This window comes from Amborella trichopoda, chromosome 13, assembly GCF_054954075.1.
Source record: "Amborella trichopoda isolate Santa Cruz 75 chromosome 13, AtrichopodaSantaCruz75HAP2 v2.0, whole genome shotgun sequence".
In the NCBI taxonomy this organism is placed as follows: Eukaryota; Viridiplantae; Streptophyta; class Magnoliopsida; order Amborellales; family Amborellaceae; genus Amborella; species Amborella trichopoda.
This window is the reverse complement of record NC_142348.1, coordinates 1,035,788-1,051,214: the sequence shown is the minus strand read 5'-3', so window position 1 is coordinate 1,051,214 and position 15,427 is coordinate 1,035,788. Positions and strand designations below refer to the sequence as shown.

General features: G+C 36.9%; 1 protein-coding gene across 1 annotated transcript; it reads right to left on the bottom strand.

Moving 5' to 3' along the window:
* Positions 1–469: 469 nt before the first annotated feature.
* On the bottom strand, positions 470–14,861 carry LOC18437453 (Clathrin adaptor complexes medium subunit family protein). Its single transcript, XM_006847661.4, has 13 exons — positions 14,191–14,861; positions 10,876–11,053; positions 10,665–10,755; positions 10,459–10,553; positions 10,182–10,271; positions 10,047–10,095; positions 9,811–9,949; positions 2,697–2,813; positions 1,803–1,893; positions 1,448–1,590; positions 1,096–1,210; positions 967–1,011; positions 470–862 (listed from the first exon to the last, which is right to left on the bottom strand). The coding sequence occupies exons 1-13, from the start codon at positions 14,271–14,273 to the stop codon at positions 782–784; spliced, it is 1,317 nt and encodes a 438-aa protein (XP_006847724.1). The 5' UTR covers positions 14,274–14,861; the 3' UTR covers positions 470–781.
* Positions 14,862–15,427: the final 566 nt, after the last annotated feature.

Genomic DNA, 15,427 nt, shown 5'->3' with positions numbered 1-15,427 from the left:
ATTTATTTTCAATTTTAATTATAAAATTTAAAGCTTGAAAAAGTGTAGATTGAACATATCTATGAGCATTTGAAAATTTTAAAAATTAATGGTCTAAAAAATATATTATAAAATGCACTAAGAATTAGAAATCCATTTTTTCACATGTCTATATATCTTGAGGATGAGATGGTAAATTTTGACGTCTTTTAGTAAATTTTTTAAGGTATGCCTTAAATTGATTGGTTTAGGGCCTCAACTCTATACAAAAAGCATAAACAATTTCCAGAACAAGTATATCCTATAGGGCATTCGTGAAGAGGTTTATAAACACTCCACATGCATCTCAATTGGACAAGCTCCCATGCAACAATCTCTTATGTGATTGTTGATCTAAATGTCCCACTTGCTCACAATCACGAGACACCAATTCGTCAGTATATCCCTGCCCTAAAGCACTGTAGAATTTCAAGAGAGAGAGAGAGTGTTATAGAGAGAGACTCAAATGATACATCCTTGTAATTTAGCCTTACTATTCATGAACAACTCTAAGTCTGCCAAAACCAATATGAAGCCTACACCCAAACACCAAACACCAAGCTCGGAGTTGATTTGTTACATTCTCAACCAATTCTCCAGAACAACCACACCAAAGAATTAAAAGAAAATTTCATTCCAAATGCACAACAGAGAGAGAGACAGAAGCGATCTTTTGGCCTAACAAATGAGGCAACTGAGCAGGCTTGGAATCATCTGCTTCATTTTGAATGGGAACTTCCCTCACAGCAAGCAACCTGCGATTCTAGCATCTGATCTCATATGACCCAGCTTTTGTGATATAACGAACCCATTCTACAGTATTATATCCACTCTTTTCCCAAACCTGCAGATTACAAAATTTAGTAAAATAAGAGCCAGTGCACTGGAAAAGCCATGTCCAATTCTTAAAAGAAAATTACAAAATGTTTCATTAGTATTTGCACTTACCTTGAGAAACCGTACTCGCAGACCTGATGCTGTAAACATTGGAACCTGCATAAGGCCAGTTACACTTGAAATCCCCCCAAACAAAAAGAAATGGGTTTCATTTCTTGAGAGAGAGAGAGAGAGATGAACCTGAAACTCCATCTGAATAGGAGGCCTAGTCCAGGACTTTTTCTCTGTCATTGTTGATATCAGCTCCACTTCTGCACTCATGGTTGACTCGGTTTGACCAGGAAACTTTCTTATCCTAAAAAATAGTGAAACACGTTAAACCCTGAGCAAATAGGGTTACACATCAATTTCTATGATGGAGTACAATAAGAGAAATGTAAACAACATGTACAATAAACACAACACCATATGCAAAATAACATTCGTAAAATCAACTTTGCATGAAGTTTTAGAAGGATCACATTAAAATAGAGATTCAAACTTAAATAAAGATCCATGCAAAATACACCAGATGCATGAACTGAATACTCACTTCCAAACCAAGCAATCTATAGAGGCATTGTACTTGGCTCGACCTGATGTGACTTGGAAACTTGTCTTAGCCGTTTGTTTCGGTACAGGAACTTTTACCACCACCCCAAGAGCAAACATTTTCGCACCAAAGACACTCTTCACCTGAAGGAAAAAAGCATCTACTTAAGGGTAATGTTCAAACAAGATCAAGTCTAGGGCTGCAAAATCGGGCTGGCTTATAGGCTCCAGGTTCAGCTCCATGCAGGACATACCTGGGTCAGGCTCGAACCGACTAGTCCCCCCAACCAGCACCAACCCATTTGCACCATTATATTTAGATCATAGTGAAACTGTTAAGGAAGAGATTCACAGACCTTCACATTAACTTCCATGCGTGTCCGTCCTAGTTCTTTGATTGTTGGCAAGACCCGGAATGGAAGATTTACTCCTTCAGTAATACGATATCTGTTAAGAATAAAAAAGAACAATAAAAAAAGTATAAATTTCTTTCAACAATTTAGACAGCAGCAAAATAAAGATTCAGAAAAAATAGCAACAGGCATTTCATCATAAAGCATGGCCAACCAAATGGTTAAAGAGCTTCATAATGTGGCAATGATTTTGGTCAATATTATTGCAATGAGTTCTCTCTTGCTATCCTCATAATCAACCACTTGAAACACTATTAATAAACCCTCAAAAACCCTTCATTGATTAAAATCTCTTCATTACACACCAAATAGCATTTTAACTGTTCTATTCTTTTATTGAACTTCACTAGGCACCATGAACCTCATTACCCCACTGACAAGCTCCCAACAATAGGTATCATCCATAAGAGTTTTTAAGTGTAAGAGCCATAGGTTGGCCTTCCCTTCGCTAAACTGGTGGTGATCACATCTACTCAAAATCAGAGCCTTTCCATATTAGCCAGCCTCTATCGTCCCTTATCTGTGTACTTTCTAGCAGGCCACCATTTGATCCATGGAGGAGCAATAGCTCAGTGCTCACAACCTAACTATTATGTAGTCCAGATTTACACATCAATCATTTGCAAACAGGAAAACAAACAAAACCTCTCTGCTAAAAGCTTCCAAAAGGGAAAAACATTCGACAATTAACACGTCCATGCTTAAAACTGTTCATGCATGAGTGAATAATCCATGTATTGGTTCCAATGTACGACATGCATTCAGCAAGAGTGAATAATCTACAGTTAATTAACGTAACATAAAATGTGAAAAGAGAACACAAAGTAGTAAACTTACTTCATTAATTCAAATTCCCCATCAGGTGGAACAAAACTAACAGTCTTTTCAGAGTTGAACCTTGTCAAATTCACACATTGGTGGAAAGTAACATCATCAAGCTCAATTGTCTTCCCACTGGAGACAAGGAAAAGCAGTATTAGATGTCACATCTAACTAAATTATTAACTTTCTTTCTTACAAAATGTAAGAAATGAACATCAGTACACGATCTTAGCAATAAAAAAAACGTAGCAATAAGCAAGATCATTATCAACCTTAATTCAACATGAGAAAACAAAAAGTTACCAACATAACCTCTCTATAACATTGATGTCGTTTTTGAGTTGTAACATCAAGCATTTACTCAAAGAACAAAAAATGCATGGTTCCAGCATTAAGGTTCAACTAAGTGATGCTAATTTCCCAATAAACTAAATAGTCGATCAATTAATATATGAAATTGCATATGAATAATAGTGCAGGAAAATCCCATGAGATCATCACCTCAAAAACAAAAATTAGACAATGAAAACTAATTAACGGCTGTCAAGAAACATGTCATTTCTAGCACATGGTAGGGTGGTGCAACACAGCATTCCAATGATCGTTGACAAGGCAAACATTTCCTTGCAATAAGATAAATCACCACCATCATCATCATCACTGTCACCACCATCACCATCATCATCATTGTCATCACAACTATTTAGAGTCGGCTATCAAGGGCCATACCCTCAGTCCGCGAGTCTGCTCTATCAAGGGCCATACCCTCAGTCAGACCATAAGTTACCATACTATTTCTCACTACTCCCATGTCCCATCCATGTCCTTGCAATAAAATAAATATAAAAGAAATATTTTATAAATAAATGTCTATTATTAAAAATGTAGTTAGTGTTGAAAGATGATATCCATGGATATTCTTGTAATTATATCTTTGACTTATTTTGCTGCAATCTTGCATGATTGTAATCCCTTTTTTTTTTTTTATACTTTGTAATCTATCTATTTTTGTATAGGGTAGTTGTAAACAATCGTAGATTGAATCAATCAACGATTATTATTTCTTTACCCAAAACATAGATGTACCAAACAGTTATATCTAGAACCTGCTGCTCATAAAGAGTTGAGTAAATGTGCATAGTTTGTTCAAATCTACCCTCTTTCATGGTATTAGAGGTCTAGGTGTCTTACAACCCAATCTACTCTCTCCTTTCTCGACAGGCAACACTAGCAAGAGAGCAAGCCCACCGATCAACCACTTCTCTTCCAAGAGCGAGTCCTTCTCTCTTCTCATTTCCATTTATGCTCTCAATCTCTCTAGATTGTAAAGCATCACCCGCACTCACTGGTTCACTTCCACAATTCGTTTCTCTCGCTCTCTCTCCATTTCCTATCTACTTCTCCCATGTGAACTCCACCCTCTTTCTCTCATCACTCCCTCTACCTCCATATCTCTCATAATAGTCTCATAGCCCCTCTCTAACTCCATATTTCTCCTTATATTGTATATAATCTGAAAACCCATGACATAGATAGGTCCTCTCTCTCTCTCTCTCTCTCTCTCTCTCTCTCTCACACACACACACACACACACATTGGCAAGTATATCCACTTCACCCACAACTTTTCCTTTTGCTCACGATCCATGGTCCATACTATCCCATAGCCCATGGTCCACAAGTTACCGCGTACTCTTGGCTCCACAACTCCGATTAAAACCAACAATCGCATATTCCCTCTCCTGCATTATAAATACCACCTACAAATCTCAACACATTGGTCAGGGCCTCATAAGTACGAAAACCGCCCCATCTCCTGTCTCTTTCTCTCAAACCAAAAACACCTCTCTCTCTCTCTCTCTCTCTCTCTCTCTCTCTCTCTAAACTAGCAACCTCCATCATCATCATCAAAGCCTTTTCCCAACTAATTGACGCCGGCTGCACGAATCCTGGTCCGCCATTCTGCTCTATTAAGAGCCATATGCTCAATGAGGCCATAAGTCCTCATATCTTTTCTCACTACTTCCAACTATGTCTTTTTGGGCCTACCCTTGCCCTTTTTGAATCTTCCACTTGAACTAACTTCCACCTCCTAGCAGGTACTACACTGGGTCTGCACCACACATGGTCAGCCCACCTAAGTCTATTTTCTCTCATCTTATCACCTATTGACGTCACACCTAAATTCTTCCGAATGTATTCATTTCGAATTCTATCCCTTCTTGTTGTGCCACTCATCCATCTCAACTTCCTCATCTCAGCTACACTCATTTTATGGATATGTTGTTTCATGACCACCTAACATTCCATCCCACGAAGAACTTCCCCTTAGCTTCATTGGTATGTTAGTCTTGCCCTTTTTTAAATCTTCCACTTGAACTAACTTTCACCTCCTAACAAGTGTTAAACTGGGTCCACGCCACACATGGTCAACCCACCTAAGTCTACTTTTTCTCATCTTATCACCTATTGGTGCCACACCTAAACTCTCTCAAATGTATTCATTTCAAATTATATTCCTTATTGATGTGCCACTCATCCATCTCAACATCCTCAGCTCAACAACACTCATCCTCGCCCCACGAAGAACTTGCCTTTAGCTTCATGGATATGTTGGTCTTGTAGTTATCCTATAGAACTTGCCCTTAGCTTCATTGGTATGTCGCCCTTAGCTTCATTGATATGTTGGTCTTGTAGTTATCCTATAGAACTTGCCCTTAGCTTCATCAGTATGCAGCGATCACATAAAACTCCGGTTGTACACCTCCATTTCACCCACCCAGCACTAATTCTATATGTGACATCTTCCTCAATCTCTCCATTTTCCTATGTTACCTTCAAAGTTCTAACTTTGTGTTGGCGTTGTTTTGGTCTCATCAATCAAAATTATGTCATCCGCGAACAGCATGCACCACGGTACCTCATAGGTGCCTAGTTAAGTCGTCCATAACTAAGATGAAGAGGTATGGGCTCAATGCTGACCCTTGATGTAGATCTATTATCACTAAAAATTCAATCGTCTCTTTACTAGTTGTTCATACACTAGATAGCACTCCCTCATACATATCTCTCACCAAGTCGATGTAATGTCTTGAGAATCTTTTCTTTTCCAACAGTTACCAACTCAAAATCTCTAGGTACTTTATTATAAGCTTTCTCTAGATCAATAAAGACCATGTGGATGTCTTTTCCCTCCACAACTTCCATTCTTTGTTTTTAACCCATTCTAATTTCTCTCTAAAACCAGCAAAATCAATCTCTCTCACTCTACAACCAACAACTTGAATCTCTCTCACTCTACAACCAACAACTTCTCCTTCTCTTCTTTCTTCTCATGGATACATCAAACTCTTCCACTCCTCTTCTCGTGAACAACATCACAAACTTTATCTCTGTCAAACTTAAGGCAGAGAATTATCTATAATGTTCCACCAACTTCGGCCATTGCTTGCCTATCAAAACCTTCATAGGTTTGTGGATGGTGCATATCCCGCTCCCCCTCAGTTCCTCGAAGATAAAGATGGGAAGCTTACAATCGCCAACGTTAAGTACACCGAGTGGTATCCTCAAGATCAAATGCTTCTTATGAGCATCAATACTACTCTATGAAAATCTGATCTTGCTCGAGTAATTGGTCTTCATACTTCTCATGATGTTTGGCTTGCTCTTGAACGGTCTTTTACCTAGCAATCCACCGCAATGGCTTTCCATCTCAAATGTCAATTAAGCATAGCATCAAACTAGAGTCAAATTCCATCGACACGTATTTTTCGAAGTTCAATGTTTCTAGCTAGGATCGGCTGCCTGACATCTTCGCAAAAGGATTGCTGTAGCGATGCTTTCACTTGTAACGATCCAAACTGATCAGATTAGTTTGCAGGGGATGGTGTGTTATAATATCTGCAGAGATCCTTCTGACCATGTCTTTGACTCATTCTATGGTAATCTTGTGTGACTACTGTAATATATCTATTTTAGTAATGGGTAGCTCAAAATAAATCCTCGAAAGAATCAATCAAGGATTCTTACCCAAAATATTGATGTACATAATTATATATAGAACCCACTGCTCACCAAGTCCAAATCTACCCTTTTGGTCAAAACATAGTGCTAGCGCCCTTATAGAATTACATTTGCTAATATTTATATGAAGTCCTATGATATATTGTTACAAAGGGAGTGCTACTTCCACCATTTTTTTGCCATATATATGTTTTTGGACAGCATAATAAAAAATTGAGTGAGAACATCATTTATTCTAATAGTAGAGCATATGGTAATTTCTGTATGAGGTTCCATGATGTCTTTATGTTTGTAAAAGCATTACTATTCTACCAATATTTTTGCTGTAAGACCCATTTATTAGCTCGATTTGGAATCTAGCCATCACCTATTTCTCATATTCCCACCAATGTTTTGGGAGGAATAAACAAAAATTAAGTGCAAGGAGCAAAACTTAGGTGTAGATAGCAATCCCCTACTAGAAATGCAATGTACATGTAGCACCTACATACTTGTGCATATTGGTTTACTTATGATAAAAGCAGTGCTGGAACCTTGACTCGGGCGAGTACATGGCTCCACAGACTGCTGAGTCCAGAACCAAACATATGGGAGCATATGTAACATGGATTGTTCGACAAGGGCCCCATACCAGTGTGAGAGACATATGGACACGCTTACCGATACGGATTCTTCTGGACTCTCAGTTGGATGGGGTGATTTCGGGAAATGGGAGGTTATGGCAAAGCATTATACAGTAGACCTAACAGCATGCTGGGCTCAAACCATAGGGGTTCCAATTTTGGTGTTGAATCAAAAGCATCTATGACCTATCATATATTTCATGCAAATTTTTTTATTTGTATTTATTACTTTAGAGTCATGGTGCATCTTGTTTTCTACGGACACTTCTTATCTTCTATGATATCATGAATGAAATATAATGAATGTTTTACTAGTCTTTGTAAGCATCTATCATCATGAATGGAATATATGTGAGTTTTTCTAACTGTAACACTATAAAATCCTTCAAGTGGAAGGCTTTAAAAGGGTAAGAAGCAGGCCCACAAGGATATGGTTGGAAGTAGTGAGAAAAAGATGGAGATTTATGGCCTCACTAAGGGAATGACTGTTGATAGAGCACAGTGGCGAACTGGGATTCGTGTAGCCACCATGAATAGTTGGGAAAAGGCTTTGCGGATGATGATGATGATGATGAACGCCCGATAGAATCCTATAAATTACGTTTAGAAAGGGGTGTGAACAATTAAAATTTTTATAGTTGTCCTTTTAATTATTCAATATCTTTAAAATGAATAAGGGCATTTTATCGTTATAGAGGGTGTTGTTAATATTTTCACTAAAAGATAAGGGTAATTATAGAGTGAAGTTTCATGTACTTTATTATACAAATGCCCTTGTCTTTTGGTGATTATTTCAAATATGCCCTTCTCAAGATGAAAAACATACCCTTCTCATTTGTGCAAATATCACCATTACCCTTTCTAATGAAAAGAATACTACCATTATTCATTTTATAAAATAGGATTTAGAAAGGAGCAACCAGAGTAATTTTAGCACTTCACACCCCCTTTCTATATGTAACCTATAGGATTTCATGGGGTGTTACCGTTAGAAAAACTTCATATATATATATATATATATGTGTGTGTGTGTGTGTGTGTGTGTGTGTGTGTGTGTGCGCGCATGTTTGTATATGTATGTATATATGTATGTGTGTGAGTGTGAGTGTGAGTGTGAGTGTGAATGTGAGTGTGAGTGTGTGTGTATAGCCCTGTCGCTGAATCCTATTTTTTGGGCACGAAGAACCAACATCCCGTACCCGTGTCCTACACTGACACCCATACCCACATCCATGCAACATAGATGGGAACCAACTGAGTCTCGCCAATACATAATATTTTTATTATTTTTTGCTAGAACTCGGCCGAATCTGCAAATGGCCAGGGATGCAGCAAGTCCCGACTCCAAATCCCGTGTTTCTAAACACTAGCATAAAGTAAACTTCCCTTTTCTTAAAGTCATACTTTATTCACATATAAAAGGTACAAAACAGGATATTGTGATAGGCACCATGGAATCATCTCAAATTTTATGGGATACCATATGAACCAGTACTCTGGTACTGATATTTTTGTGTAATGAGATGCTTGCTCAGTCAAAATAATCTTTCCACTGATGAATTCCCCAGCAACAACCAAACATGGAAAGGTAATTTATGCGCTTATTTCCATCACGTAAAGCAATAGGAGCTTTATACGAAGTTCAAAGAGGAAAGGAAAGGAAGAAAATACATAATAAGAAGCCAAGCATAGACATTAAAGTAATGCCACAGTTTAAATATTTATGCATTTTCCTTACAAAATACAGCTTGTATCATCCATATGTGCAGAAGAATCAAGAAAACAAATGACGGATGACATGACAGGTAACAGAGAGTATGATTCTGAAGTGTAGTACGAATTGTAGTGTGAGAACAAAATATGTATATATATATATATATATATCTATTTGGTGCAGCTATAATGAATAGCAATATAGGTGGAATCCTAACCGTCAGATCTTCAGCATGTGGCTCAGAATGCATATCACTATATGAATTTTAATATTTTTGCTAGAAATCGGATCATAATGAAAGTTTAGATGTGTGTACTAAAAAATAGGGCACACAATTAAAAAATATAGAAAAAAAATATTTCCCAAAATATAAAATGACTGAAATACCCCTGAAAACTGATGGGGGCAATTTGGTCATTTTAAATGATTGAAAGTAATTTTTTTTATATTTTTATATGGTGCACAATAGTGTTAGGTATATACACCCAAAATTTCATCTTAATCAAATTTATAGACAAAAAAATTAAACTTCATATAGTAATATGCAGTTTGCACCACATGATGAAGGTCTGACGGCTGGGATTCTACCTATATTACTATTCATTATAGCTGCCCACCTATTGGAAGGTTTACCCCCTCTCTCTCTCTCTCTCTCTATCTATATATATATATATATATTGCTTGCTTAGTGAAGAATATTCTAAAGCACAAGTTCATAGCAACTTGGTAGTTATATAGAAAAATATGAGCGCCAAAGTCCCAACCATTACCTTTTAGCAGGACGTGATTTAAGTTGTGATTCCTTTTCAAGCCCAATTTTGTCATTCAAACCGAGCTTTAAGTCAGGCATGCCAGAAAGGAAGCACTTCATGAGAATCTTCCCAGTCACATCGCAACGAAGAACACTACCTGCAACAAAATGAAATGTTCAATGATTCCATTCAAGGCAAAGGAAGGCATACCAAGCAGGAACACTTTAAGAGCATCCTGAGTCTGCATTAGTTACCTTTGGATGACATCAGAAGATTCACACTTTCCACAATGTCAAGAAAAACCTGCCAAAGAGGACACTTGTAAATGCATCTTCAATGCACACAAACCCTGGCAACCTGAACTGAATATAATGTTAAACAAAACTCACCTCGTTCTTCTTATATACAAGGCCCTCACGACGCCAACCTACGGCACCAGTAACTTGTAGAGTCGCATTTGGCACCGGCTTGTCAGCTGGCTATTTAAGTTTCACAAAACAAAAACTGATAAGAACTCAACAACAAAACAATATTCTCAACTCTTATTGACACAAGTAGAGTAGCATGATAAGCTATTCCAGAAGAAAAGACTACTCCAAAAGACAACAGGTACATTTGTGTTACTCAATAATATATAATAAAACATCTACTCTTTGAAGCATTAACCTTGGACGAAAACGGTGATCGCACTCCTTCTTGAGTGATATAAAGCTTCAAAATTTCAGGAGAAAGATTTTGAGGGTATCCAAAATCCATTATCTCTGTAAACATTTTAGAACCATCTGTCAGGTCTCACTGACATTAAGCCAATCATTAGACAAGAAGACTGAAAGTTCACATCAAGGAAACCCTTCTAAGGATGGAAATTTTACCATCCAAGAGCTCATAAATCAGAACAAAGTTATTCCTGATAGCATCTTCATCGAAAGCACCACCAAAATAAGATTTAAACAACGCAACTGCCTGGTGCACAAAGAAAATCCCTTTCAATCATTCATGCAGAAAGACATGATATAATTGCTTGAATCCTCATCCAAGATAGTAGAATATAAGAAGCTCCTACTCATGAAAAGAAAGGGGTACCTCAACAACAAACTTGAATGCACAAGCTACATTGGCATTGCTACTGACAACAATTACAATGTACACATTGCTGATTCTCATGTAGATGAATGAGCACCCACCAATCTGCCGAACAGGACATGTACCAAGCTCCTTTGTTTGCATTATATGCATTCTAAATGCATCCACCATATTTCCCCTGTGTTCTCAACAATTAATACAAATATGACAAATCATCATAAATAAAATCTTGCAAACAAGCACATCCAATTCCCAAAATAAAATACAAACAGCATAGGAAAAGCATTTCCAATTGGCATCAAACAATAAAGGTCCCGTAAGGCATAAAAACCATATCCACAATGCACTATGTTAAAAACAAAGGCCTAGTTTTTCTAGAAACCCAAAAAACAGATGACTACAAGCTATACTGTCAATATAGGGACTATGAGATAAAATACCTGGATTCCTACAAAAAGAATGATAATTCCAATAGTAGAACGAATATATCTGCATATACAACAATCATAAAGAAGGACCATGTTGCTAAAGGCCTTACTGAGGGATTTGGGGAACAGATATTGAAAGAATCATATAATCAAAAGTACTCAATTTCATGGGTAATGTTAGAGGCAATGATCTTCGTTTTTACATACCCAAATTAGTCAAAAGCACCTTAAAAGGGAACCTAGGCAACACTTAGACAAGAGAGGTCAAATCTTTCCTGGTTTGGCCTGCCAAGGAGAGGAACCTGCCACCTTGGCATCATGTCCTCAGAGGAGGAAAACGGTACAATGGCATGGCTTATGTCGTATTTTGTTGAATTTTCCCTAACTTTAGTAGGGAGATATGCTTTAGAAGGATTTACACACCATTCGACCGGCCCCAATCCAAGCCACCCCATTAAAGAAAATTAGTAGACCAGACCCATCTTTATTTCTAAACTAAAGAGATAAAATAATTAAAAGTAGTAAAGAAAAGTGAATTTCATAGATATTAAGCAAAGCAAAGAAACCAGGATAAGAAATTGTCAGTGGACTTAAAATATTTAAAGAATAGGAAACTGGAAAAGCGAAGCGGCTGTAACGGTACAAGGATTAGTAGAGCGCACCAAGAACTTGAAGATACAGGGCAAAAGCCACATCAAATCCAGATCCCGCGAAAAAGTAAGAGGTTGATTCCTAAGATATTGATGATGAATGAGGGCATGTGGAATAAGATGATCACATGAGAAATAATGGCTTAGTAGCAAGATATACTAGTTAAGTTGTTTTGTTTTAAAAAAGACTGGGCATCAGCAAGTGATGAAGAACAAGATGTAGTTGTCAAGTCATACAAACTCGCTCGAGCCTAGTGAATGCGTTACTAGTAGATGTGTAGAAAATTCCGTATGGAACTATTAGACAGGTCATTTCTTAGTTGTCAAATTGCTACTTATCATTTATTGTTTGCAATTAAGTTCATCACTTCACTTTGTGTACAAATTTGATCATACACCTGCAATAAGTAGTAGGTGCATTTGCAATTCGTAATTAGAGCAATTCAGCAGTAAGATTCGAACATGGGAAGTAGCATTTAAAAGCCAAGAGTCTAACACCTTAACACATTCTTAGTTCTTAGGCTTTTTATAATTCATATATCATACACTTGACTTAGTTATTTTTAATAGAACTAGAAAGTTTATACAAAATCACATTGTGGACAGTCTAAATTAGAATAATAAATGAATCAGACATGGCTACACTATTATATCAAGCAGAAACAAATCATGAAATATGCAAATAGCATGACAGATATATTGAACAAATTAGATTGATATGGTCTCGACTATATTACTGTGTATATTGTACATTTATACTCTGCTTTTCAATACTTTTTATTTCCAATTTTAAATTTTTTTTTGGTAAATTATCTCAAGTCTATAGTTTCAGGCACCCACTTGGTTCTTCCCACATTAAGCAGCCCCAAAAGGGACCAAAGTTGATGGCAACATGCACTATCTTGACACAAAATACAAACAGGACACTCCCTTATAGTCACCTAAAGATCCCCAAGGAGAAGGGATCACCTCATCTAGAGCCTTCACTTGATACTGGCCCAACACACTTTTGGTAATAAAGATAACAACCATCCTATTAGTCACTAGCTAATAATGATGCCAAATAGTGATGCACAGCAGCTATTACATGATATAACTCTCGTTTGGACGCTACACTGCCATATGTTGTAATGGAAAAAGTCCATACAGAGGGCCAACGTGAGTTGTTTGGTGCCCATTCTTCCTACCATTTTAAAGTGTTTGTGATGATCATAGTAACCAAAATCTAGAAAAAGTTCGTGGTTCCTCAAAATTTATACCATTTTGAGAAGTTGATAATGCATTTCAGTTAACAATGAAATAAAAAGAAAACTTGCTAATGTCATATTACCAGATTGCTAACAGGGAATTCGATATCATCATTTGCATCATCTACGATTCAGTCATTGTTTCTCAAACTTTGTACGGGTTCAATTTGCATCCAAATCCTAGTCAATTTTTCTAGGAAGGTAAACTGTATCTGAACTAACAATGTCAAGGCTACAAACAGGAGCCTTCCAATTAGGCCATGAAGTCAAGCCTAAAAAGTAAATTTTTGTCATCAATCAGTTTGCTACTTTCACTAAAGAACCGATTTATAAATCCTGAGTAAGCCCTAATTTTACTCTCTGAGAGAATTTTCTTAGTCAGAAATTATAGAAACCACAATCTTCATTTTGAGCTATCATGAAAAATGCATCCAGAGTAAGCCCTAACTTTGCTCTCTCTCTGAGAGAATTTACTGAGTCATGAATCATAGAAACCACAATCTTCATTTTGAGCTATCATGAAAACAATTCCCAAAGAGACATCTCCAGTTCATTGAATAAAGGGCTCCAAAATTCAATCCCCATGGTCTGATCAAGGTTTTATGCAATAAAACTCCCCGTTTTTTTTTTTTTTTGCACTGCCATAAATCTTCACTCTGATCATACTAACCTAACTACACAATTCCTCCAGTGATAATTAAGAAACGCAAGATCACCTCAAAACATTTCCACCTAAAGAGATATCAGAAACCGAGCAAAAAGTAAAACAAGCAAATAAATCACCCAACCATGTCACGACTCGAGTATGATAACAAAAAGGCAAAAAAATTTCAATCTGTCAATTCATATGGCTACATATAAATATCATGGTCTCTGAACATTAAGAAGCACTCAAATTAGAGGAAACCAGTTCAAAACAACAACGAAAAAATGGAACCGAGAGGAATAAATACGCAGAAAATTAAAAAAAATTACAAAGAGGAACATTACCCGACATCGTCTCGATAGAGTCGATTGATGAGGACGTCTCCCCTGAGATTTAAGAAATATATGGCTGACGCAGCAACTGGCATTTTGGATCGACAAACTCGCAGGCCAAAAGGGAGAGAGTTGGCCAAAATAAACCCTAGAACTTCATTGCTTCTAGAAAGACCCTCGCATTGATTTACTAATTAGTGAACCTCATAACCAAGAACCCAAGAACTTGAGATTACACTGAATCTATGGGGAGACGACCGCTCTCCATCCAGATAATGCAGGAAAAAGGGGAGAAAATAGAACACAAAAGGGTCCCTAAAAATTCTGAAACCCAATACCTTCAGAAATGCAACAAAAGGATCAAATTGAAGGATTCGGGACCAATAAGACAGAGGATCTAGAAACCCGCGAATTCAAGCATCAAAGAGCGTTTCCTGGACCAGAAATCCCACGTAGCAGAGAGAAATCAAACCCAAAAGCCTTAGAAAATAAGAAACCCGAAACCAGATCGAAAAGGGAGAAAAGGAGCAAATTCTCGAGAGATAAATGACTTTGGAGAAAAGCACAGGATATTCTAAATCCTAGAATTCAGATCTAGGGCACAAGTAACTGAAATCACAGAGATGATTACTTTTGAATCAATGGAAAAAACGGACAAATGGAAAAAAAAAATTGGCCAGACCAAGGGGGGAGGGTCAAGGATCTCATTTTATTATTCTCAGTTTCTTGCTTTTTAGAATTAATTTTTTATAAATTAATTTTGTTGTTTTTTTTAATTTTCGAGTCTTAGTCATCTCTCTAGGGCATTGTCCTAGGACGTGGGCCCACTTAAGGAATACTTTCAAACTTTCGGACATTTCGGTGAGTTTCGGCCATGAGGGTGAACTGAAGTTACGAAACTTATCAACCATGATTCCAAGAAACGATAATTAACCTTTCATTAATTACTCTCTGTGATTGAAGGGATATTTATCAAAAAAAACTAATTAGATATAAACTATTTCCAGGTTTTCCTAATTTTTTATTTAATTTTTTTACAATACCTTTTTTTAAAAAAAAAATTTAATTTCAAAATAGACATACGACGCGATGTAGAATAGCTGTATCATCAAAGGCTCCTCTCAACTAAAATAGAAAAAGCCAATCCTTACAAAAAGATAAAATACTAAATAATTCATTTCTTATGAGTAATTAGATAAATTTCTTAAGTGATTTGGATGAAAAAAAACATTGATCCATACCAGATCAA

Coding starts and splice junctions, on each gene's coding strand:
- LOC18437453 (XM_006847661.4), bottom strand. CDS start 14,273: ATGCCAGTTGCTGCGTCAGCCATATATTTCTTAAATCTCAGGGGAGAC. Junction 10,554..10,664: donor GATTTATGAGCTCTTGGATG/GTAAAATTTCCA, acceptor AAATGTTTACAG/AGATAATGGATTTTGGATAC. Junction 10,272..10,458: donor GATCACCGTTTTCGTCCAAG/GTTAATGCTTCA, acceptor AAACTTAAATAG/CCAGCTGACAAGCCGGTGCC.